At 42.0% G+C, this 27,490-nt stretch overlaps 1 protein-coding gene across 1 annotated transcript in view; it reads left to right on the top strand.

The window, feature by feature from the left end:
* The window catches only part of LOC126458343 (adenylyl cyclase 78C-like), a 788,789-nt gene that overhangs the window by 376,950 nt on the left and 384,349 nt on the right, over positions 1-27,490 (top strand). The window contains exons 4-5 of the mRNA XM_050095308.1: positions 1,599-1,783; positions 23,747-23,945. Of these exons, the coding sequence (XP_049951265.1) occupies positions 1,599-1,783; positions 23,747-23,945 (384 nt within the window). The remainder of the gene's footprint in view (positions 1-1,598; positions 1,784-23,746; positions 23,946-27,490) is intronic.

Genomic DNA, 27,490 nt, shown 5'->3' with positions numbered 1-27,490 from the left:
CACACCGACATTTAACGTTAAGGATGATGTGTGACCTGTCAAACTTCGATAATTTCGCCATACAACAAACTTTGACCGAAAATTTGCACACTTGTGCCTAAAGACCTCACCACTCAACTAAAGGACAATCGAAGAAACTTGTGCGTTTACCTTCTTGATGGGATTCGTGGACACGAATGATTTAATCGTGTGATCACAAGTGACGAATCCCGGACTTTATTCAAAAGCCCTGAGAAAAAGCGGCAAAATGAGGAGTGACAGACTGAGACACCTCCTCGACCGTAAAAAACTCGAAAGAGCGAATCAAAGGTCAAAACGATGCTGATCTGCTTTTTTGACAATAGGAGTATCGTTCATAAAGAATTTGTTGCTCCAGGAGAAACTGCCAATTAAATGTTTTACAAAATTGTTGCTGAAAGGCTCAGGCAAAGGGTGAATCGAGTGAGACTGGCCATTGCGCACAGGTGGATGCTGCATCATGACAACACCCAATGTGTCCCGGCCACTTCCATTATGGAACTTTTGATCTAACAAGGCATTCCTGTTGTTCCACTGCCCCACCGTTATCCTGATCTGAATCTTTTTCTGTAAAACGTGTGATCGACATGTTTAAAGGTCCTTCCAGTTGAAGCATTTCAGTGCTGCTATCAAGATTGGAACGACTCAACTGGTGTATAACTGGTGAAGGGAACTACTTTGAAGAGGTTAATACTGTTGTCTGAAAAAATAAAAACTTCGGTAGGTAAAAATCAGTGTCATGACTTTCTCACGAATTTTATTGATAGGACGTATTGGTAGAATACTAGAGAAGTGCGGTCAATCTACAAAGGGGATTTCTTACAAATCACTCATGCGACTGGTTCTAGAACATTGCTCAAGTGTGTGGGATCCGTTCCAGATAGGACTAGGAGAGAATATTGAACGTATACAGAGCAGCGGAGCACGAATGGGCGCAGGTTTATTTAATCCGTGGGAGAGTATCACAGAGATACTGAAGGAACTAAACTGGGAGACAAAGAGAGATGTAAACTGTCCCGAGAAATTCTATTAACAAAGTTTCAAGAATCGGCTTTAAATAATTACTCTAGCAATAAACTACAATCCCCTACGTATCGCTCACATAGGGATGTTGATTAGGATCAGAATAATTACTGCATGCACAGAGGTATCATTCTTCCCGCGCTTTATACATGAATGGAACAGGAAGAAAGCTTCATAACTGGTACAGCGGGATGTAACCTCTGCCATGCACCCCACGGTAGTTTGGAGGGTGTGGACGTAGATATAGATGAAGATCTCGTAGGTGAACCAGCTTCCCAGGGAACGGCACAATACGCACAATTCCCATTCTTTCGAGGGAAAACGCCATCCGCGGAGATATTACCATTGCAACCAAGTTGGCGGAATTCTCACTTTCTCCCTTCAATCTTCAGATTAAAACCTCACTAAATAAGCCGTCACAAACTGTTATTTATATTTGAGCAATGTTTTGTTGTTAATGACATAGGTCTTACCTAAATGTGTTAATTCGTCGCTTACAGCTGTGTCCGGCGTAATTCGACGCTGTGCTTACGATGGCTCCGTGTGACTTTGCGCAGGCTTCGTGGGCGACGGCATCGGCTTCCCGTACCAGGAGTACCTGGTGTGGTACGTGCTGTTCATCGTGTTCGTGACGTACGCGATGTTGCCACTGCCGCTGCGCTGGTGCATGATCCTGGGCTGCGCCACCGCCGCCATCCACATCATCACCTCAGCCTTCAACTACGCCGCACCTTCCAAGCAGGTGAGCACGGTGCGCCAATACCTTTCTCCGCTGCGTCTGCTCTGCTTGCTTCCAGAAATCGGCTGCAGCAGGCTCGCGACTCTCCATTTGTTGCTGACTCAGTTGGCAAGTTACCCTGCATTAAAGAATATCTGAGCCTGAAGTTGCGGGGGTGCACGCTATTGTGTAGTGGCAGTTCATAGTTACTACAATTTGATCTCATCCTCTCTAGAGAGGCAGCTCAGACAGGTAAAAAATGGAAATGTCGTGTGGCTAGGGCCTCCCGTCGGGTAGACCGTTCGCCTGGTGCAGGTTTTTCGATTTGACGCCACTTCGGCGACCTGCGCGTCGATGGGGATGAAATGATGATGATTAGGACAACACAACACCCAGTCCCTGAGCGGAGAAAATTTCCGACCTAGCCGGGAATCGAACCCGGGCCCTTAGGATTGACAGTCTGTCACGCTGACCACTCAGCTAAGCTCAGACAGGTAGTGTTGTAATACGAAACTTATGGTAAAAGCAGTGACTCAGACTGTCTCCGTACCTGCAGGTTACTTCAGATGTTGTTCCTGAAAAACAGCCCCTCTGTTGTAGCTATCAACAGATTTAGTTTGGTGGCTAGCGGCTACATAGAACAGAAACGTAGTCTGTAGATCACTAGATATATTCTGCAACAATCTCTTTAAAAACATATAAAGCGATCAAGTGCTTTACAGAGACTCTCTACGCATAATACAACAGGCTCTGTTGAAGTTCTGAACCCGGACTCACAACTGCGCTATAAACTGACGGATAAATTATATCGAAAAAATTCATTTATAAACTGGATTCCTCAAAAAGTAAAAAATTAGAGTTCATTAATATGAAAAGAATCCTCTCACCAAGACGTAGTATACTGGGTTTTCGAAAATTTCCGTTAAAAGCTTCTCGGACTTGCAGGGGGTGATGAGTACATAATTTTTGAATAGGGACCCATATTCGGAAACGTACCGTTTCCGTTCTACTATGGTTTCGGTTCAGATATTTAACTCATCCACTCCTGCTTGAGGAACTGATTCAGGCGTGACGCACTACGGTTATTAGGTAACAATTCGAAAGAAACATAACGAAACATCATTTTATCACTTAAGCACATTTGTTTGTATTAACACTCAAACATTTCGTGTTTATCCTTATTCCAGAGCAAAAAAAGGACCCAGCGTAATGTAGCTACAGAACAGCAATGATGCATTACAACAGCGACTCGATGCAGCGACCACCAACGTTTTTACAGAGATTCTACTTACGAAACATGTTCTTGTACACATTCTCCATCCCACCCGGTGTCTCTTCAGTTTCCAGAGCAGCGGCCAGAACTCGTGCCAGTAGATCTTCCTCTGTCGCTACAGCAGTCTCGTAAATTAACTTTGGATACGACACCACAAAAAGTAGTATACCTCATCCTGTCTACCCTATTGCATACCAGGACAAGTAACTCTCAAATGTTTTTCTCTTAGCGCTATACATCTGAACTGAAACCGTCGTAGAACGGAAGTCGTAAGTTCCGGACATGGTTCCTATTCAAAATACTAAGGGGTGTTCAAAAAGTCTCTCCGCAGTGCCGTATGATTGTTCTCCTGCCTGGGTTACTTCCCTTCAAGTGGACTCCCCCAACATTCCACTGTTTCGTTTACCCCAGCCAGCGTCAGTAGTATCGTTGGTGTGCGTCGTTACGTATTGACGTGAACGTATAAGTTTAGTTCCTTTGTTCGTTTGCTTCGTTTTTGTCACTGTTAAAATGCTAACCATTGAAAGTGTGTTTTTAGTCAAATAGTTGTTCAAAGCTGGCGGTAAGTACACAGTTTCAGTTCGTCAAACATTTAATTCAGTTTTCCCGGAGACAACACTCCCAAATCGCGATTTCGAGGTACGGGTTCAGTGACAGTTGCACCGAGAAGTGGTCGTCCTAGCCTTTTGTCTGAGGACAGACTACTCGATATTTCCGATAAAATGTCCATGAGTCCGAACAAGTCAATAAGAAACCTCGCCCAGGAAATCGATGTTGGCGTCGGAACGGCCACACAGCTTTAAGGAAAAACTTAGAACTGTTCCCATACAAAGTGACAGTCATGCAAGAACTCAAAAACACTGATCATGGAAAGAGACTGCATTATTGTCAATGGTTCAAAAATTTCGTTCAACAAAATGGAAGGGATATTCTTAATGAAACGCTTTTCACTGATGAGGCGTGGTTTCATTTATCCGGGTACATAAACTCCCAAAATTCTCGTATGTGGAGTACTGCAAATCCAGTGTGTATTCATGAGGAACCACTTCATTCTGTGAAAAAAGGAGTTTGAATTGTAATTTCAAGACGTCGGATTGTGGGTCCCATATTTTTCAACGAAATAATAAACGGACAATGATACTGCAGTGATATTCTGTACCCATTCATAGGAGAACTTGTGTTAAGTGAAATACTGAACGGTTATTTTCAACAAGATGGTGCAACCGCGCATACAGCTCGCGTTTCAATGTCACTGCTTGCTGATGTATTTGGTGATCGCATAATTTCACAGGGACTTTGGCCTTCACGATCGCCTGGCCTAACACCACTTGACTTTTTCTTCTGGGCTGCAGCGAAAACAACTGTGTATAAAAACGTCCAAAATCCATCGATGAACTGAAAACAGCAATATCCACTTTCAATGCTTCTGTTACAGAAGAAATGTTACAGCTTGTGTTTGGAAACATGGTTAGACGAATTGAATTGTGTATTCAGGAACAGGGGGGGGGGGGGGGGGGCGCTTTCAACATTCAATGCGAAAATTTGTAAGTAAAAATAAATATTCAGTAAATTAATAACTTGTATTCCACTGAGTTTCATTTCGGTATATTCACTGTGGCATACGGCACGCGCGGCTATCATACGGCACTGCGGAGAGACTTTTTGAGCACCCCATATGTGCTCAGTCCCTTCCACAAGTCCTATAAATTTGTAACTGGAATTTCTGAATACCCTGTATGTTCACGTAACACAGTTTAAATTATTTGCAGTGCTTCATCCACTCGACGAAATTTAGAGTCTGAAATCGAGTAAGTAGGCTTAAATGGCTCTGAGCACTATGGGACTTAATATCTGAGGTCATCAGTCCCCTAGAACTTAGAACTACTTAAACCTAACTAACCTAAAGACATCACACACACACCCATGCCCGAGGCAGGATTCGAACCTGTGTCAGTAGCAGTCGCGTGGTTCCGGAGTGAAGCGCGTAGAACCGCTCGGCCACCGCGGTCGGCTCGAGTAAGTAGATTCTCCCCAATGTAAGTTCGCACACAACAGTTACTGAGGCCGACCATAGACTAGCGAGATGACTGGGTCCTTGTACCACCAGGACGCTCTTCTAGACGCTGGTTGCTATATCTGTCGAGCCCTGTTTGCTCGGCGTGTATACGGATGAAAAATTAAACTGTTGTTCCTGCTGAATCTCTAGATGTAGCGCTATGTTCTACCTGACCTGCTGTATCGGCCTCAGACAATATGGAGTGATCGTCCTCAAGCTGCCGCAGAGAAGATTATTATAGCAGTGAGACTGGCCACTGGTGATATAGAGGTGAGTTTATATCAGGCTACGGCGGAGAAAATTCTTCTTGCAGAAGGCCAAGCCAACGCCTTGTAGGTTTTTGGTGTGATTGGTGCTTCATTTCTGTGATGAGCCGATAGCGGGACTGCCCCGACTATTCGTAAAAACGCAAGAGCACTCTGCCGCATTCTGTCCCGCAAAAGCCGATGATCTGGTCGGCGAGGGTCTCAGCTATTATCTGGTGCAGCCAACGGTGGACGGGACATCCGCCCTCAACTCGCTAGTGGCTGCTTTCACCCCGAGCTAAATGTGGTCCATTTACCCACCTAGATCACTCACAGCGCTCCCGTTTGTAACTCTGCTACGGCTTTATAACTTACTAACAATTGGATAGTTTTTGTTGAATGAATCCCCATGGAAAGTGTCACACTAGTCTGCAAAACTAAAGCGTATTAAATTGTTAAAGATGAGACATGGTCGGCTGTGGACTCTGAAAAATCTCATAAAGACTTCACTTCGGCTGAATGCTCCAGAACCACACATGACTACGAATTTCTAAAACGTACAACGTTACGAAATATCTACACTATGGGCTTCAAACCGAACGGTACTTAATCGAAACATGTTTTACAATACTCTGTGAAATCATCCATTTCAGAATAACATGATCAAATTCAAAAATATATTTCTACATGTTCGTATATGAAATACACATTAGTGTTGATTAAACACCTCTAACGCCATCCCCTAGCCGTCATACACACATCGGGAAAACACCAATATCTTCATAAGCATATACTTGATGTGGCAAAACCTGCTGTCTTTGTACATCCTGTACTCTGACAACATTGTATTTACCGCACAAGGATTCTTTTCCGGCTCTAAAATGAGTCCACAACAGACCGTAACGTCACTGCTACATCTTGGGCACAGGTAACTGATGCTGACTGCTACATCTTGGGCACAGGTAACTGATGCTGACTGAGGTGTCAAAAATCGTGGTATAGTGATACGCACACATACAAATGGCGGTAACAGTGCGTACGCAAGGCATAAAAGGGAAGTGGATTGGTGGAGCTATCATTTGTACTCAGTTGATTCATGTGAAAAGGTTTCCGACGTTATTATGGCCTCAAGCAAACAGAACACAGCATGTTGTTCTCAATGGAGAGACGCCTACAGACGTTAAAGTAACCTATGGCGTGCCACAGGGGAGTGTTGTGGGACCATTGCTTTTCACAATATATATAAAGACCTAGTAGATAGTGTCGGAATTTCCATGCGGCTTTTCGCGGATGATGCTGTAGTATACAGAGAAGTTGCAACATTAGGAAATTGCAGCGAAATGCAGGAAGATCTGCAGCGGATAGGCACTTGGTGCAGGGAGTGGCAACTGACCCTTAACATAGACAAATGTAATGTATTGCGAATACATAGAAAGAAGGATCCTTTATTGTATGATTAAAAAACACTGGTAGCAGTAACTTCTGTAAAATATCTGGGAGTATGCGTGCGGAACGATTTGAAGTGGAATGATCATATAAAATTAATTGTTGGTAAGGCGGGTGCCATCTTGAGATTCATTGGGAGAGTCCTTGGAAAATGTAGTCCATCAACAAAGGAGGTGGCTTACAAAACACTCGTTCGACCTATACTTGAGTATTGCTCATCAGTTTGGGATCCGTACCAGGTCGGGTTGACAGAGCAGATACAGAAGATCCAAAGAAGAGCGGCGCGTTTCGTCACAGGGTTATTTGGTAAGCGTGATAGCGTTACGGATATGTTTAGCAAACTCAAGTGGCAGACTCTGCAAGAGAGGCGCTCTGCATTGCGGTGTAGCTTGCTGTCCAGGTTTCGAGAGGGTGCGTTTCTGGATGAGGTATCGAATATAATGCTTCCCCCTACTTATACCTCCCGAGGAGATCACGAATGCAAAATTAGAGAGATTCAAGCGCGCACGGAGTCGTTCTTCCCACGAACCATACGCGACTGGAACAGGAAGGGGAGGTAATGACAGTGACACGTAAAGTGCCTTCCACCACACACCGTTGGGTGGTTAGCGGAGTATAAATGTAGATGTAAATGTAGAAGACTGGAACTGACAGACATTGAACGCGAAACTCTAGTTGGAGCTATACACATCGGACATTCCATTTCTGAAATCGTTAGGGAATTCAATATTCCGAGATTCATAGTGTCAAGAGTGCGTCGAGAACACCAAATGTCAAGCATCACCTCTTGTCACGGACAACGCAGTGGTCGACGGCCTTCACTTAATTACTGAGAGCAGCGGCGTTTGGGTAGAGTTATCAGTTCTGACAAAAATGGTTCAAATGGCTCTGAGCACTATGGGACTTAACTACTGAGGTCATCAGTCCGCTAGAACTTAGAACTATTTAAACCAAACTGACCTAAGGACACCACAAACATCCATGCCCGAGGCAGGATTCGAACCTGTGACCGTAGCGGTCGCGCGGTTCCAGACTGTAGCGCCTAGAACCGCTCGGCCAACCCGGCCGGCTCAGTGCTAACAGACAAGCAAAACTGCGTGAAACAACTGCGCAAATCAATGTGGGACGTACGACGAAAGTAGCCATTACGACAGTGCGGCGAAACTTGGCGTTAATGAGCTATGGCAGCAGACGACCGAAGCGAGTGCCTTTGCTTATAACAGCGCAATATCGTCTGCTGCACCTGTCCTGGGCTCGTGACCACAGCGGTTGGACCCTAGAAGACTGAAATTCGTGGCCTGATCAGATGAGTCCCGTTTGTAGTTGATAAGAGCCGATGCTACGGTTTGAGTGTGGCCCAGACCCCACGAAGCGTTGGACGTAGCTTCTTAGTAAGCCACTGTGCGAACTGGTGATGGGTCATTATGATGTTGGCTGTGTTCACATGGAATGGACTGGGTTCTCTGGTCTAGATGAACCGGTCATTGACTGAAAATGGTTATGTTCGGCTTCTTGGAGACCATTTTTAGCCATTCATGGACTTAATTCCCTAACATATCACCGAGCCACAATTGTTCGCAATAGTTCGGTGAACATTCTGGTCAAGTCGAGCGAATGATTTGGCCACTCCGATCACCGACGTTGCACCAGCAACACTTTCGCAGTTATGGACGGTTATAAAGGCAGCATGGCTCAATATTAACACAAGCGGTCGTCCAGCGACTTGTTGAGTCCATGCCACGGCGAGTTGCTGCATTACACCGGGCAAAAGGAAATCCGACTCAGTATTAGGAAGTATCCGATTACTTTTGTCACCTCACTTTATGTCACAAATAAAACAAACATTTTCATTTACGATGTATTTTTATTATATACCGCTGAAGGACGATGCGGTACCGAGTCTACTGTGAGATATCCCTGAGATATTTTCCCATTATTCCTACTTCTTCGTTTTCAGATCGTCGCGGAGACACTACCCTTCTAGGCGCTACAGTCGGGAACCGAGCGACCGCTACGGTCGTAGGTTCGAATCCTGCCTCGGGCATGGATGTGTGTGATGTCCTTAGGTTAGTTAGGTTTAATTAGTTCTAAGTTCTAGGCCACTGATGACCTCAGAAGTTAAGTCGCATAGTGCTCAGAGCCATTTGACCATTTGACACTATCCTTGTAAAATATTTGCAGCCGATTTCCTGTTTATGTATTACCTAACCTTTTCCATACTAGCTGAAGCTCGATAATTTGCAGCCTACTGTTTGAGGAGTGACACACCTAATTATTTCAGTGGACTTCCAAATGTGGCATGCAACAAGTTTTGCAAATGCAGTAAATAGTTTCTCATAAAAAAATAAAGATAAAAAACCTGTATTTTGGATTACCATGTTTTTTGGTTATCCACACAGATCTGAATCTGCATGAATCTAGACAATCAGGAGCTTGCTGTACATACGTACATATGAAGTGATTCTGCTGAACAAGTATAGTCAGATGTAATTTATCTGGCATCTGAAGTTTACTATCCAGAGTTGTGACACTGGCACGACAAGTACTTTTTCATGTGAATGTGTAGTGTCTCTTCTTGCAGACATGTCTGAAATGACAGACACCACGCATTCAGATAACTGATTTGCCTCGATGGGCAATGCATCCACAACCTTCAGCGCGGATGCTGATTACTGTTCGAGCTCCGCGGGTATCTCAGAGTAGTGACAGTGGACAGGGACTGTGGATAGCTGGCACTGGATGGGAATGTGAGCTGGTCGGGAAGCGTGCCGAGAAACTCCATGCATTTGTTATAACCCCTGTGACCAGGTTGTGCAGTGTTTAACACAACTGCCTAGTCAGCAGGAAATCATGGATTCGGGCCCTGGTCCAGCACACATTTTCATTCGTCACCGCTGTTTCTGCATAAAGTCCCGATTTATCATCAGTTTCTTCCCTTCCCTTTCCTTTCTCTCCCCTCTCTCCTCTACCTTCAATGTACATAATGCCGAGTACTGTCCACTGCCAGCCGACACAGAGCTCCACTCTCCACACCTTTTACAACAATCACATGAAAAATCTGAAACTAATATAAGTTATCTCTATAGTGTCTGTAAGAATAGCAGAAATATCTTAATAATATTCATTAGGATGAGAGCTATGTTAATCATTCAGGAACAGTTGAAATTCTCCCGTTTGGGAAACAGCTGCACGCTAATAACATCATATCTCGAGAACTACTGAACACAATGAAGTACTTCAGTTTATCTTTGATTTTTGAAATACATTCTCAGCAAAGCATCTTTTCAGTGTTCGGACAAGTTACGGGAATTCTGCTTTGAACATGGCAGGGTGTGTACCTGTCGATATATCGGCTGTTCTTGACGATTTCACCCTGTTGTATTCCTGTGCGTTATTATAACACTGTATAAGCTGGAGAAACTCAGCTCTCACCATGATTCCAGTATTGAATTTGCTATGGTTAAGCTTTGGGAGCTCTGTTTCTCTTCATTTTTGTCACTATTCCACTGATAAGAAATATAAAGTCCTAAAGTCTCTATATCCCATAAAAGTCACATAGAAGTTCCTAAATTTTCAAATGCTACAGATCCCTAAAGCACTTTCAAGCATGTCAGATGTTCTTCATTCCAAATAAAGCCAGAGATATGTTTCTTCCTGAAATAGGCAAAGTTTACATATCTGTAAATGTTTCTTACTTCGGAGATGATAGGGACAAAGCCACTGCACATAGGAAGTGCCAACACTATAGGCGTCTACCGTGTCTGTGCAGCTCCCTTTGGTGTTTTGGTGATGGGAGCAGTGCAGCCTACCAGCTGTCCAATGCCAGCCGGTTGAAAATGGGCTTTAGATTTACTGTTATTCTTGGGCATCTGCAGAAATTTATGTTAGAGGTGTTAAGATTCTAGCATTTCCACTTTTGATATCATAAGACTTACATAAAACTTGATAAATTCCTATTCATCACTAACAAAATTAACCATAAAAAATCTCCTTTGATAAACACTATCCAAGATTAGAAATAGGAAAAATGCTCTTTCAGCTTATGCCATCCACAAAAATATTTGCATACGAAAATTGATATCTCATCATGTTAATGAATTTATTGCATTATTTGGATAACTTATTTTTTTATTAAAAATGAAAGATTTCATATTTATTTGGCTACTAGTTACTGCCCGCCATCCGTGTAGAGCACGTATTGGTCTCACCACGGACTTATAGAACTCAGCCACACACAACTGATATCATCAAAGTGTACGGGCCTGAAGATGTGTTGATGCAACGTCGAAAGTAAGAGCTAAATAAATACGAAATATTAAGTACAGCTGGAAGAGTTCCATTTTTAATAAAAATATACCAGCTGATGTCGCACCATCATCCAATTTAAATATGGATGTACGAAGATATATTTTTCAAGTTGACAGGCGAAATGTGTTTTTATAGCTGCACTTTCTGGGTGATTCGGGTAAAGTGTAACCAGGGCCAGTATTGGAAAAAATGAATGTAGGAAAAACTCCGAAAAGAATCGCAAATCTCCCAGAACAGTCGAGTTTTGACAGCCTAGAAATGAACAAAGATGAGTCTTGTCTTCCAAGTTTCACAATTATTCTGCAGGCACGTCAAATGGACAGCTGAGTTAATTCTACTTCATTTTGTGCTGTCTTGCATGCCACTGAGTTTGAGAAGGTCCCATTTCTTGGGATTTGGATCTTTTCGACCACACACTAGTTGGGTCCACAGACGAAGTACAGAGGAACACACCTACAGTACAGTAAGGTCGTGTTCTTGAGATGACCACAAACAAACGATAAACTGCTGTAATGTTTAAGTCGTACAGCAGGAAGACCAGGCGCCCCTGTAGAATTTGGGCAGGGAAACTCGTGCAGGTTTATTTTATACTGGAAACAATCGCAGTTATTTGCGCACCAGCGTGTTGGTATGATTTCTTTTTGTATATTAGTAATGACTGTATGAGGAACGGACAGTGATTAATTATTATGAATAAATCCAGCTACACTGCTATGTAAACTGTTCACATTTTATCTAATTGGCTATGACCCCATTTTGGCAAATTGCCATCGACAGATGCTATGTAACATCGTTGCTGTCATGTCCTGTCTGTTTCCTCCCAGGTACAGTGGAGTTGTATATCCGACATACAAGGACCTTTCCGCTAGTTACGGTATGTGTGTCAATCACATATTCTGCAATACACAAGGAACAGACGGCACGTGGTCAGAGTAATTTTTATTTTTCGTCGAGCGTGGCAACGATCCATTTCCTGGCATACGTTCAGAGGACCTTCTTCCTCCCCAACCAGTCATGAATCCGTCTCTGCATTTTGTCGGTTTTATTAATGTTCACCCAGTATATTAACTTATGATAATTGTTATTAATAATTCATCCCAATCCAAAAGCAATAGCAATGTGCGTAGCTACAACACTAGTAGCAAGGCTGATGTTCACTGTTGTTGTTGTGGTCTTCAGTCCTGAGACTGATTTGATGCAGCTCTCCATGCTACTCTATCTTGTGTAAGCTGCTTCATCTCCCAGTACTTACTGCAACCTACATCCTTCAGAATCTGCTTAGTGTATACATCTCTTGGTCTCCCTCTATGATTTTTACCCCCACGCTGTCCTCCAATGCTAAATTTGTGATCCCCTGATGCCTCAGAACATGCCCTACCAACCGGTCCCTTCTTCTTGTCAAGTTGTGCCACAAACTCCTCTTCTCCCCAATTCTATTCAATACCTCCTCATTAGTTATGTGATCTACCCATCTAATCTCCAGCATTCTTCTGTAACACCACATTTCGAAAGCTTCTATTCTCTTCTTGTCCAAACTATTGATCATCCATGTTTCACTCCCATACATGGCTACACTCCATACAAATACTTTCAGAAACGACTTCCTATCACTTAAATCTATACCCGATGTTAACAAATTTCTCTTCTTCAGAAATGCTTTCCTTGCCATTGCCAGTCTACATTTTATATCTTCTCTACTTCGACCATCATTAGTTATTTTGCTCCCCAAATAGCAAAACTCCTTTACTACTTTAAGTGTCTCATTTCCTAATCTAATTCCCTCAGCATCACCCGACTTAATTCGATTACATTCCGTTATCCTCGTTTTGCTTTTGTTGATGTTCATCTTATATCCTCCTTTTGCTACTCCGGGTTAAATCTAACTTTGGCACAGGAAGGCGTGAATTAACTTGCCACAAAGATCTTTGATCACTTACCAGATAGCTATAAAAAGTCTGACATATTGCCAACCGGCATTTAGAAACAAAATTTAAAAAATTCTGAATGACAACTCTTTCTACTCAATAGATGAATTCTTAGATATAAATCAATATAAAGAAACAAACGATGAATTATGTCTTGTAAAGAGACCTTTTATTAAACTGACACATTCCACATCATTACGAAGTGTCGTATTCACAGTGCATGATCTATGAAAGAAATATTAATGCAATCTAATCTAACTGAACAGACAGAGTAAGAAGTAAAAGAAGATTTTAAAATGACCTGAGTTGCATTATGGTAAAACGACAGAACAGTTCAAAACGAAGTTTCAGAATTTACTAAAATGGATAGTTTACGCTCAATGTGTAATACCTGTTTTACATTAGTGAGACACGGATATTTAATACGATATCCATTAATATATGAAGCTGGCTCAGTGAGGAATGAATAGTTGCTCAGGAGGCACAGTGATAGAATTGATTCAGGGAGGTGGAACGAGTAATTATGACTAATTAAGAGGAAATGGTGATGGACGGGAACACGTAGACGGACTGATGGATTGTGGAGTATTTAAATGCTCTGCAGTAGTCCAATAGATAAACAAACACCGAGACAACTTCTTGAAATTAGAAAAGATTTAAAAGCTGCAGGGCAACTGAAAATCGTTTTGCTGAAAAACAATCTGCAGGAGACATTTATCCAATAATAAATATCAAGTAGATAATGAAAATTATGATGATGATGAGGATGCTGATGATGAATGAACAGATTAGAGGTTTTGTTAACTTTGCCACTGCTGCCGTCGTTGACTTGACGTAAGATCATCGCCACTACTTTCGTGTTTCTGAAACGAAAATATTCACATTATGTTATGTGATTAAAATTTTTGTTGAGTAATTACAGTATTAACGCAGTTTTGGGGAATTGTCATACTCGACATACGAGGTGCGGCTAGAAAAAACCGGACTGATGCTGGAAAAAACATTTATTTACAATTATTTACAATTTCATGTTATCTCCTTCAATGTACTCTCCTCCTCGGTCTCTACACCGCTCCATACGAATTTTCCACTGTTCATAGCAATGCTGCAGATCATTTTCGGTAAGTCCATACATTACTTTCGTCGCTTTTTCTTTCACTGCTTCAACAGTCTCAAATCTAGTTCCTTTCAAAGCTGACTTGACTTTAGGGAAAAGAAAAAAGTCACAGGGGGCCAAATCAGGTGAGTAGGGTGGATGATCTAAGATGGGAATGTTGTGTTTTGCCAAAAACGTCTTCACTGACAACGCACTGTGAGCTGGGGCATTGTCTTGGGGAAGGATCCATGACTTTTTTCTCCACAAATCGTTCCGTTTTCTCCGTACTCGCTCACGTAGGGTAGCCAGGACGCAAATGTAGTAATGCTGATTCACTGTTTGTCCTCTGGTACCCAATCAATGTGCACAATCCCTTTGATGTCAAAAAAAAACAATCATCATTGTCTTGAATTTCGATTTTGACATTCGTGCTTTTTTTTGTCGTGGAGAACCAGGAGTTTTCCAATGCATCGATTGGCGTTTAGTTTCGGGATCGTAAGTAAAAAACCACGATTCATCGCAAGTAATAACATTTTGTAAGAAGGTGGGATCACTTTCAATGTTTTCCAGGATGTCAGAACAAATCATTCTTCGGCGTTCCTTCTGTTCAATTGTGAGACACTTTGGAACCATTTTTGAACACACTTTGTTCATGTTGAAACTTTCATGAAGAATCTGCCTAACACTTTCCTTGTCAACTCCTATTAATTCAGACACTGCTCTAATTGTTAAACGGCGATCTTGTCGATCAAGTTTACCGATTTTTTCAATGTTTGCATCAGTTTTTGCTGACAATGGTCTGCCAGTGCGAGTGTCATCACTGGTGTCTTCGCGGCCATCTTTAAATCGTTTGAACCACTCAAACACTTGTGTTCGCGATAAACAATCATCGCCGTACACTTGTTGTAACGTTACAAATGTTTCACTTGCAGGTTTTCCTAGTTTGAAACAAAATTTGATGTTAACACGCTGTTCTTTCTGTACACTCAACATTTTCCGACGCACAGACAAAACGTCAACTACTTAAAACAGACGCCACGGGCAGACTGAGTGCAGGAGGCAGATGAAACTCGAGCAGTAGGTGGAGCGAGAGTCACGTGACAGGCCACGCGACTTTCAGCCTTATTGCATTCGTTTTATTGTTTCACCAGTACTAGTCCGGTTTTTTTCTAGCCACACCTCGTATATCCCGTGAAACGTTTCGAAAATTCTTACTGTGTTACTCTTTGTGTGGCTTTAAAATTTTCTGTAGATACATCATTATCAGCTACAGCCTTCACTTTCTTCATTCCTGTAGCGACTTCACACATCTTCTGTAATTACTTCCAGGATGGTATTATTTTCGATATTATAAAATACGGATAAACCTACAAAGGCCTCATGTTTCCAAAAGGAACATACAGATTTCAGTCACAAGAGAAGTATTTTTGACCCCTACAGGAAGAAATATGCATTTAAACATGTAACAGCCTCCCCTAGTTACAGCTCCTCCCCCCCCCCCCCCCCCAACGTGCAGCGTAGTAATTAACATAAGCGTAAACATAAAAATTTTGGATTATATGAAAGGACGGTGACATTCAGCTTTTCCGGATACATCTGCGAAAAGAATAGAAAGATGAACTAGTGGATGTAAATGTGTATCTCCCCCAATGGTTATCGTAAATAACATTTACGTACGATTTTACTGCTCAAAACATATGATTCATTCATAATTACTTTAGTTCATTCCAGTTTTTCCCACCTCTAGAAGTACAAGCGGTGATTTATATGCTTTTTTAGTACTTTCACAGACCGTCTGAGGTTTGAAAAGGTGGAAACGCAATGTACACTATTTCACCGTCAAAATCGTATCCACCGTGGTGTTGGAGTGGTGTGTTTGACTATTAACCAAGATGCATGGTGTTCAACTATAGCTACGTAGTTCATTTCATCTGTATAAGATGAAACAATTTAAATAAAAAAATTATAAGATTAAATGAACGAAAAATGCTCCTGTAGTAGCACAAAAAAGGCGAACATGTCTTTGGCAGAGATATGTATGCAAAAGAAGGGAACTAGCTTTACGACTTTTCTGGCAGATTCAAAGGCATTTAAATCAAAACATCTTGACATATTCGCGGATTTTTATTTATCGGTATTAGTACTCATATAATGTAATATAATGCATCATGTCAAGTAAAGTAACGTGGTAACCGACGTCATGTGGTATAGCTTGAAATATGCCATCAGTCATCCAGCATGGCATCTGCAATGCCGTTCAATATGACACAACGTGTCATTGAAGTTTAGGATGCATGCATCCCCACTCTGGGATACTTTCTGTTAAACTCAGATGCACACCAATCGTCGGATACTGCCTCCTGTAGATGCATCCCACTCTCTAGAAGCACATAAAATAGGGTCTGTTAGCTCTTACAACGTTCACGAAACATGTAATAGGGGGTGGGTCTAAAAGAGCTCACTGTTACAGGGAAGTAGGATTGATTGATAAAATATATCAAGATGTTTTGATTAAATGTCTCTGAAGTGCCAAATAATTCGGTAAGATACCTCCCTTCTTTTACATCCTAACCATGTCCAGCACCTATTTGCGTTTTTTGTGCTACAATAGGACAACCTTCCATTTTGGTTCCCAGCTTTACCATAATTTTGACATTAGGCCTCCTTAACCTGGCAACTGATATAGATTTCTGTTGACTTGAGCGATGACTGATCCATTGCAAACATTTTTATTGTCTTTCGAACATATTTCTTACATCGTGGCAACGGATCAAGCTTTCACAAAGGACGACCGCTAACTACACGTATTTGTCTACTTTTTCTCAGATTTGAATATATCCGCAAAACTTAGTAATATAAAACATGAGAGCTTAAAGAAACATACAGAAAACGCGTTTTTGCAAATAAATTCCGAATGGAGCAAGATTTTGGAAAGCGAGTTTTCAGTTTTATATGATTCACTTTGAACTCTTTCCGCGCATTCAGTTCACATAAGAAATAACTTTCGAACTCAAGAATGGATAAATGTTATCAGATAAGAAAAAATTTCAACTCTATCCTTTTATCTATCTTCGTTCGAAGCTTGAAATGATTTGTTCAAGTTTAAAGTATAGAAGTGGCGCAGTTCAGAAACCTCCCAGAAAAACTTGTCTTTTGGGCGTAAAATCCAAACGAAGTAAGATTTTTTTTCCATCTTACACTATGTATGGTCCGATACACCAGTGGAGCAGATTTGAACCATCAGTCTTGCTCCAGTCCGGAGTTATTTAAGCGTGACTGTTTCTGCGCGTAAAATCCGAGAGGTATATATACAAATGATTGCATTAGCTGAGCGTGAATTTCAGCACAATTAAAATATTTTTCGAAAGGAATTAATTGACTGACATAATTTTCATGGGTACCAGTTCCGGCTCGTCGTTCACACCTTTCTTACTATACTGCAAAATAGCTACAGTAAGACAGATGTTCGAATGGCTATACAAAATGTCCGCCGGTCCGCGCTAAACCAAAAACTTTTTACCCCATGTTCCTAGCTCAAATAAAAACCGAGCTCCAAGACCCGCACCCCCCAAAAACACGATTCTGCGCGCTGTTTTTCAGACATTTGTTACATCGTTTCTTCGTTTTAACAATAGCTGAAGACACGGACGATGCTCTCTAAACAGTAAGTAATACCTGCTGACGCAATTCGTGTTGAGCGGTCTTTTGATAATGGCATAAGTGCGGGAATTGTGATTTGGACTCAATACAAAAATCCAGTAATAAGCCAAACATTTCATCTTATCAATTCAGAACTACTGTAGGACTATGGATACAAGTAAATAAAAATAGGGAAGTGAAACAGTTGGTTCAAATGGCTCTGAGCACTATGGGACTTAACATCTGAAGTCATCAGTGCCCTATAACTTACAACTACTTAAACCTAACTAACCTAAGGACATCACACACATCAATGCCCGAGGCAGGATTCGAACCTACGACCGTAGCAGTCGCGCGGTTCCGGACTGAAGCGCCTAGAACCGCTCGGCCACCGCGGCCGGCAGAGAAACAGTTACCTATGGTTTTTCCTGCGTAGTATGGAGATCCTAGAACTCAGTTGAACGGATCAGTGCGTCATAGAATCAAACGAAAGCTAACATGGCTTTGCTGCGGTGGGAATGCAAAACGGGCAATAGTCCTACTCAGCTAGGTTCTCGGCATGCGTGGCGTGCGACCGATTGTAGGCATGCGTTCGATATGGGTTGGCGCTATGCAAGCCGCAGCGGAGGATGTGTGCCAAAGTTACTACCACTGTACGGCATTGCTCGTTACGCATTGCTTCACTGTCCTAGAAACAGTTCTCACATTTTGTTTGGAATCCGTATTCACAGGAAGAAATATGTGCAACTTAAATATCTGACAGTGTTTGGCGGTAGGTAGACAAGAAAAGAGCCGTCCGTGCGCATTTTTATCTGTCCGCGCACGCACTGTAGCCAGTAGCCGGATTTGGTGAAGAACGAGCAACGCAGCAGCAGCAGCAGAAAAATCACGCAAAATCACGAAATTTCTCAATGTAAAAGAAAAAGAATGGAGTAAGTTTACGGTTTCTACTTCTATAGCTTTACTCTGTAAACCATTTATATGGTGGAGGGTACTTCGGTTTCTACTTCTATAGCTTTACTCTGTAAACCATTTATATGGTGGAGGGTACTTCTGGTACAATAACATCTTCCCTTCCTTGTTCCTTACGGAAAAAAATTATTGTCAATAAACCTTGATAAGAGCTGTACTTTCTCTGATTTACTCACTACAATCATTTCTCGAAACGAATGTGGGGAGAGGTAATTTGCTGCCCGGAACGTATGATTCTAGAATTTCGATATGAAACCCTTTTGTGACGTACATTGGCTCTGAGTGTCTGGCACTAGCAATTCGCCCAATCGTTTCGGCGATTTTGTGGACTGTTTATTTGTGGACCTGTTGTTTGTTGTAGTATTGTTTCGGCATCGGACGCTTCGTCGACAGCAATTCCAGACGAACTTACTCCCGAAGAACATGTATCACTCTAATAACTTCCATAATCGTGTGCCTACGTCTCACACGTCCCTTCAGTCTGCTATTGCCGCTCTTCAATACAACGTACCCGATAAACAGACCATTATGAAAAAGGATCTTCAAATTGAACAGTTATTGGTTAACACTGGGTTTATTATGCCGCATGGTTGTAATTAAAGCACAGCTACTGACAAAGGTCCAGTGTGGGCTGTAAGTAATGTATGGCAGTGAAACGTGATAGATATTCTAATGCTTTGATAGGGAGCCAGTCGCCACTGAAAAACGGAAAAAAGTTCTCATTTTGGCTACTAGGTGCAAATCTGGTGCGGTTACTGCAAGAAAGACGTATATAAATGTTTCTATACTTAATGGGTTAGGAATGGGACATGTGCAGAAAGGGTCAAACAACTGAGAAAAGCATAAAGCTGATTTCATTATTAACCGCCGCTTACACAGTTTGTTCAGCATGAATACCGGAACGTTGACGAGATGCTGCAGCCGTAAAAAGGCGTAATTAACAGTTGTTCGCAGCGGTTCCGGTGGAAGCTGAGAAACGTCTTCCTTTCTACTGGTCTTCAGATCAGGTAGAGACAGAACATGTCCCTGGTAAACGCGTTCCTTCAGATATCCCCAGAGCCGTAAGTCTCGTGTTGCAGGCCACGCATCTGGAAAATCCTAGGAGCCAAAACTCACTTGTATTCAGGTCACATGATCTTGCAGGTCATGCATCTGGAAAATCTCTGCAGATAACACGTTCGTGGAAGGATGCATTAAGCAGGTCGTTCATTGGGCGAACGATATGAGGTGTTGCCTCATCTTGCTTGAAAACAGTAGTTACCACACAGCTGTGTTCTGCCAAAGGAGGAATCATATGTCCTTCATGCACAACACGTTGTTTACAGTGCCCAAATTCGGGAGTTCTGTTTATTCACTGAACCTTGTAGAGAAAAATGTGCATCGTCACTCCGCAGAACATGTCATCAACGTGCTGGAAACGGAAGAGCAAATTCAGAACGTTGTTGTGGAGCATGAGGTTTCAGTTGCTGCACCGTCTGGATCTTGTACGGGTAACAGTGTAATATAGACTGCCAAACTTTCCGTGCTGTCGACCATAGGATGAACAATTCTTGTACGCTGCACGAGGACTAGCGCTACCTGGGGCACGTGCTGCATGGGCAGTCACAGCAACAGCAACCTTTCTCTTCCAGGTACCAAGCTCTCCGAGCGTTTTCCAATTTCATTGTCATCTTCTTTAAACCATTTAATGACATGAAACCTCTGCGCAGACCTTTCAGGCGGCGACGCTTTCTCAATGCAACAATGTAATTGCTACCAATCACATAAAAGAGTTTCAATAAGTGCGTACGGTCTCTCTTCTAGAGCCTTACTGTTCATTCACGTTATCAATTATCAAATGACAAGCTGTATGTCATACCGTCAGACAAACAATGTACGGCTCGAGATTTTCACCTGGTGGCCAAAATTGGAACTAATTTTTTTTTTTTTTTTTAGAGTAAATCGGTTCCTCATCAACGTACTGGCGTATCTGACACGTTTCGCTGCTGTACGATTGTTGGAGCCCACATTGGATCTCCGTGAGCACCTGCACTTTAATTATAACCATCCGGTACCTTGAGATCATGACAATGCCCCTAATTCGATCTAAAGTTCACTCGAAGTGCAAGCTTAAGCACGCTATTCACATTTGCACTTGTGGTAGCCACTGTCTTTTAAGACTGCATTCGGCAGTCATGAAGAAAAATATGTTTACTCTTATTGCACAATATCAGCCATAAAATAAATACTTCTCGCCATTATTCGCGCCAAGGTGGCCGCACCCAGGCTCGAACTTACTCCTCCATGAGCAGACCCCGCAGATGAACTACCTTCTACTTCCGCTTGTTTTACCTCTCACAGACAAGGCCTATCGACCTGCTATAGCTTCCCATTTTGTTGTAGGTCGTCGAATGTCGCACTTTGCTTTGGGTTTGTATTGTTAGACCATCTTAGGTCCAGAACATGTGGGGGAGGGTAAGATTCGATTAAAGATGGGTCGCTCGTGAAGTAACGGGTCCAAAGGAACGGTTCATCAAGATGAACGGAACGAGAGAGGAACGGAGTCTAAGAAACGGTCTTTCATAGTTCACTTCGGTCGCGGTTTCCTACTTATAGTTCCCGGGAATGAGAAGCGGTCGGTCTCGTTCCCGCAACGGCACGTCGGCCGGTCTCGTTCCAGCCTCGGTCCCGTTCCCGTCTGTCTCGGTCTCGCTCGGCCGGATTCGTCCTTCTTCGCGTGGCCACTCGTCGCAGTTCCACTGCCTACTGCTCATAGTTAGTTCAGTATCGAGTTGTTGTTATTCGTTTCGTTCACTGCGCACGCGCATTCTAGATGTTTCAAACCTTTTTTGAACTCTGAACTTCTGGTTCTTTTCGTATTCTATTCAGCGTCCATGACCGTTATTTAAAATGTATTTTATAATTACGTAAATTTCATGAAAATTACGTGGTACGTAATACATAAATCTTTTCAGGTAACAAAACGGCATATCAGCTTACTTCACTACTTCGATAAAGAACAGAAGAAATACTTGCAAAAAGGCAAGATCTTTTCGTTATTAAACATGCAAAGGAAGTCGGCACGGCTCACACGAGTGGCCAATTGATCCAAGGTAAAAGAGCAAATTCATTGTTGAGGAAGGCACACCGACTACAATCGAATGAAGCCCGCTCTCCATAATCGAGTGTCTGGTGTCACATTTTGTAAAGAGAATATGATAACTTCTACAATATCATTTCAGTGGTACAGGGTGGCGGACGTAAAATCGGCCCGGGGAATCGACTACTCATTGTCGCCTACCAATCTGTTGCTTCGAAGTTGTTGTTTGCATTAGTTTGTTATTTCTCCATTGCCTAATTATTACATGTTTATCTATTCTGCTCGTAGCGGTCAACAAATCGTGAGCAATTGGCGAGCAGTCTGTACTCGGGGCCGGTTTCTCGTGCACCACCTTATATTATTTCACTGCGATGAGCTACATAACCCTACATTTGGCTAAATGAGAGGTTTTTCTGAATCACGAAAGTTACAATTGTGTGAGAATTATGTTATGAATAGAAAGTCTTTACTCTACGGGGGAGGCAAGTGCTCCCTCTTGGCGCTTTCCATCTTCAGTCACCTATGCTACTAATTTTCAGTTTTTCATAAGAACCATATACCAGGCACAAATGAACAGTGAACTAGTAAAAATGAAGGGCTCCCAAAAAAGAGCGATCATCAGTGAACTACCGGGTGATCAAAAAGTCAGTATAAATTTGAAAACTGAATAAATCGCGGAATAATGTAGATAGAGAGGTACAAATTGACACGCATGCTTGGAATGACATGGGGTTTTATTAGAACCAAAAAAATACAAAAGTTCAAAAAATGTCCGACAGATGGCGCTTCATCTGATCAGAAAAGCAATAATTAGCATAACAAAGTAAGACAAAGTAAAGATGACATTCATTACAGGAAATGCTCAATATGTCCACCATCATTCCTCAACAATAGCTATTATCGAGGAATAATGTTGTTAACAGCACTGTAAAGCATTGGCGTCGGATGTTGTGTTTCAGCATCCCTAGAGATGTCGGTCGATCACGATACACTTGTGACTTAAGGTAACCGCAAAGCCAATAATCGCACGGACTGAGGTCTGGAGAACTGGGAGGCCAAGCATGACGAAAGTGGTGGCTGAGCACACGATCATCACCAAACGATGCGCGCAAGAGATCTTTCACGCGTCTAGCAATGTGGGGTGGTTCTAAAAAAACCCCATGTTATTCCAAGCATGTGTGTCAATTTTTACATCTATCTACATTATTCCGTGGTTTACTAAGTTTTCAAATTTATACTGACTTTTTGATCACCCGGTAGTTCCCAAGGATGAACGTTTTTGCCCATCTCTAGGTTCGATACACTGTATATTTATCCTGATACTCTGGTGATTATTGAACATCTCCGTATCGCTCTCGAGGTTGCCACACGACGTTCTACGTTGAATCTTCTCTGTCTTATTACTGTAACCTAGTAAGTTTCTCAGACTGACGAGGAATACTTAAAAATCGGTCTTACAAGTGTTTTGTAAGCAATTTTTGAACAGTAGTGCCGCTGACAAGACCACTCTTATGTATACTATTATTTATATATGTGTGACAATGCTGGCGCTGATTTTTTGTTTAGCATTTGACGATGCCAGTATGGCTCCAGTATATCAGGACATATTTTTATGAAACAGATCTGAAGACGGTCATTGCTGACCGAAACCTGTAGTCTGAGGAACAACAAGTCTGAGACCATAGACGTGAAATAAAAGACATTTATTCTACATTTTCGGGTCAGTGTTCCATTCGCGACCATGTCATAGCTGGTGTTCCCTAATTCACTTCAGGCGAATTCCGGGATGGGTCACTGAAAGGGTACGGCCGATTTCCTTCCCCAACCTTCCGTAACCCGACGGGACCGATGATCTCGCTGTTTGGTCCCCTACTCCGAAACCGACCAGCCAGCCAGCCAACCACCGCATTTGAGACCAGAGGGTGAAAGCAGCGCGTTGTGGTTGCAGGTGGTGGACCTGCACTCGGTGCTGCTGCAGCTGTGCACGAATGCGATGCTGTACGTGGCAGTGAACTTCGCCGGCATGTACACCAAGTACCTGACGGACCGCGGCCAGCGCAAAGCCTTCCTGGAGACCCACCGCTCCATGGAGACGCGCTGCCGCACCCAGAAGGAGAACGACCGCCAGGAGAAGTTGCTGCTCTCTGGTGAGTACCGCACCTCTCACGTACGCAACTGCATGGATAGCGATTATCGCCGAAACGACGGGTTTTCGGTTATACCGGTTCTTTTCGTCTCCATTTTAAACTGCCTGTTAAAACCGCTCACAATACCTGTTGACTGCCGCAGTGGAAACTGATATGTCTGCGTAAGCAGAAGAAACTAACGATCAAAGTCCGAAAACAATTTATTGGACTGTTCAATTAACCAAAACAAATTCTCCAAGTATAACGCCAACACAAAACAGTGATCCGCCTTCGAATCACAACTACTGAAACACGTATGTAACGCAGCAGCGATGGCGAGGCATTGTAGCATCTGTGACCAGAGAGTATGCGCTTGACCGCGCGAGTGTTGCGAGCGGTTCTCAGTCAGTAGTAGTCTTTGCGAGTTAGTTGTCGCTATGCAGAGTAGCAGTCAGTAGTCGTTGCGAGTCTGTAGCTCTGTCTAGTTGAGAGCAGTACTCAGTCTGTAGTCCTCATGCAGAGCGGTCGGTCAGTAGTAGCAGCCCAGTGCGGTTGTGTGATGTAGGCGGTCGGCAACAATGGTCAAGATGAGGAATAAGGTATACTGTTAATTAATATAATCATTAGATAATGAAAAATTTTATTTATTGTAATTATTCTCCAACAAGTCTCTCAATAATAATTTTTTATTTCAAAAGCATTTTCTCAAAAGTTTAATTTTTTTTGAACTAAAGATCTCGTTGCACTTCCCATTTCATTCCACTTCTTTTTGAAGAAAAATTTCACTAGAATTACAAAAAAAAGGAGAATATTATTATTTGCAATGCAGTTCCTCCAAGCGGTGCGCAACAACAAGAGCAGATATGTGACATCCATTTATTCTGAGGTAAGACTTTAATTCTGATTGTTTTACACAGGGCCAAAGACCGATATTTCGGTTTAATTGAATTTTCTTATCACTAAATGGACTTTAATTTTTCATCAGGAATTTATATTTGAGTCAGATTGCGTATTTCACATTTTTGTTGCCATTGTCAGTACATTTGATTGTGGGCAGGTTACGCTTAGACCAATGTCCATCAGCATTTCTAATTAGCATCGTCCTTTCTTTAAAAATTGCGGTGGGGAGGTTACACTTGGCGACACCCAGTCCAGGATCGTATTTCGTTGAGAGTCTTTTGAGCGACAGTCAGATATCTGCTCTTATTTGCTTAGATAATTAGGATTTGGCGCAACGCTTTTAATAATATTGTGACTTTCTTTCTACAGGTCAACGGCAATTTGCTGCTTTGTTGTATTAGTGTGTTGCTTTTGCATTGTGCTTATTTGTTTTGTGAAAAATTTTGACTATTGTAAAAATGCCGCGAAAGACTGTGAATAGTGTATCGCGAAGTATTGTGAATGAAATTACCGACTTAAACAACGTGACCGATAGTAATTGTGATACGCAACGTAATGATGACAATCCTGCGTTCACTAACAATCAGTGCATTCCAACCACTAATGATGACTTTCACCTTAATGATGAACAAACGAACTCAATTGTCTCGTCTGTTAACTTGACGACAATTGATGACGCAGAATGCTCTATGGTAATGAGCGCTGTAGAGCTTAACACATCCGATTCGGAAAACTCAAGCAATGTACAGACAAATCTGTCTAATGAAAATGAACAGATCACACAAAGTAGGACGGATTTATTTAATTCCGAAATAGGGACTGACAGTGTATGTTTAACTGGCAAACCTTTTTGTAAATCTCAGAATAACCAAATGGTTGCAGAAAAGGAGACAATTCCAGATCCACCACTAAACAGTACAGATAATATAAACGCTAATTTTGACTTGGTACGAATTATGACAAGTTTGATACAACAGCAAAGTGAGAAAATGGACAAAAAATTTAATAAAATTGATGAAAATTTTAAACAACTTAGGGAAGATAACAAACACTTAAATGAAAAACTTGACAATAATGACAAAAAACAAGACAAACTTAGTGAACAGGTCCGACAACAGAGTGAAAATTTCAAACAACTTAGGGAACAGAACAGACAGCTTAGTGAACAAATTAGAGACGTTGCCGCGCAGTGCCATGACACTAAGGAACAGTTGCGCGTGGAAATTGAGGCTTGTTCACAAAAAAATAGCGAAGAAATAAAGTCTGTTGCACAAGAATTAAGGGAAATGCAAACAGCCGCAACAGATACACTCAGAGACGAAATTAGCGGAGTCGCCAAACAGTGCTCTGAAAAAGCTACACAATTACGGGACGAGTTTAGAGCAATGACGGTAGAACTTTCGCGCACTATGGACGCAAAGATAGACGCGAAATTCGAACAGCAGAACACTCAGATTAACGAGCGCTTTAGTCAGCACATACAGAACAGTGATACGCGTTTCCGCAGATTTATTCAAGATCAAAACAAAGTAAAACGACAAGTCATGGAAACAATCACTGCACAGAGACAAGAGGACAAACGTAAAATATTCGCGAAAGCGAAGACGTATGTAGACAATAATATTACTACAGTGTCCGACAAAATTAATACCATAGAACAATTGAACGCGGAATTACGGGATGAAATTTCTGATCTTAAAGCAAAAACGGATACACACACAGTAAATATTCAAACAGTGACAGATAGATTCGAACAACTAGATCTAACACAGGATTGTGATGTTATCAAAGGTGATGTTAAAAAACTGAGCGAAACTACGCGCAAGTTGCAAAAACAGATTAATGCGTCTGATTCTAAAACCGATGATCAGGTTAAGATATTGACTGAAAAATGTGATGAATTGGCCAGTCGTATTGATGTTATCGAAAATGCTAATGACAATAAATCAGACGATACTGCACAGGTTTCATTTATCCAAACGCCTGAATTTCAAAATTTACAGCAGACTATTAATGAGATCGATTCATCTAACAACACGTTACGTAGGAAATTATCAAATTTACAACAAGAAGTAACAGAAATGAAAAACACTTCTGTTAATAATACACAACAGACGCCACTTTATGAACATGTGTCAGACTCACGCAGCGCGTATAAATTGGGTAATCTGCAGAGAGTACGGGACTTAGATTCCGAACAACCACAGTTCAATAGATACTCTTACGATCCTGAACCTGTTCCATCATGCAGAGATGATAACTTCGACTACAAACATTTTCTGTCAGTGAGAAAGTTTAAGGTTTTCAAAAACGATAGAACGCAGATTCACCCACTGGATTGGATTCAACAGTTTAGTTTTGCTCTTCCACCGACTTGGCCTGTAACACATAAACTTGAATTTATTTGCAGTTTTTTGGAAGGCGAACCGGCAACTCGTATGAGACCGATCGCGAGACAGTGTTACTCGGTAGAGGAATTTCAGAATGCTTTTCTGTCAGCGTACTGGTCGAAGACGACACAGCGCGGAATTAAAGACCAACTAATTAGTTTGCCAAACTATGAAAACTCAAATTTTCCCAGTGTAACGCAATTTTTTGAGCATATGGTACAACAAAACCAGTACCTAAGTGAACCGTACAGTGAATCCGCACTTATACAACTATGC

The sequence above is a fragment of the Schistocerca serialis genome, chromosome 2 (assembly GCF_023864345.2).
Source record: "Schistocerca serialis cubense isolate TAMUIC-IGC-003099 chromosome 2, iqSchSeri2.2, whole genome shotgun sequence".
Classification (NCBI taxonomy): domain Eukaryota; kingdom Metazoa; phylum Arthropoda; class Insecta; order Orthoptera; family Acrididae; genus Schistocerca; species Schistocerca serialis.
Note: the sequence above shows the minus strand (reverse complement) of the source record. Positions and strands in the feature narration are given on the sequence as shown.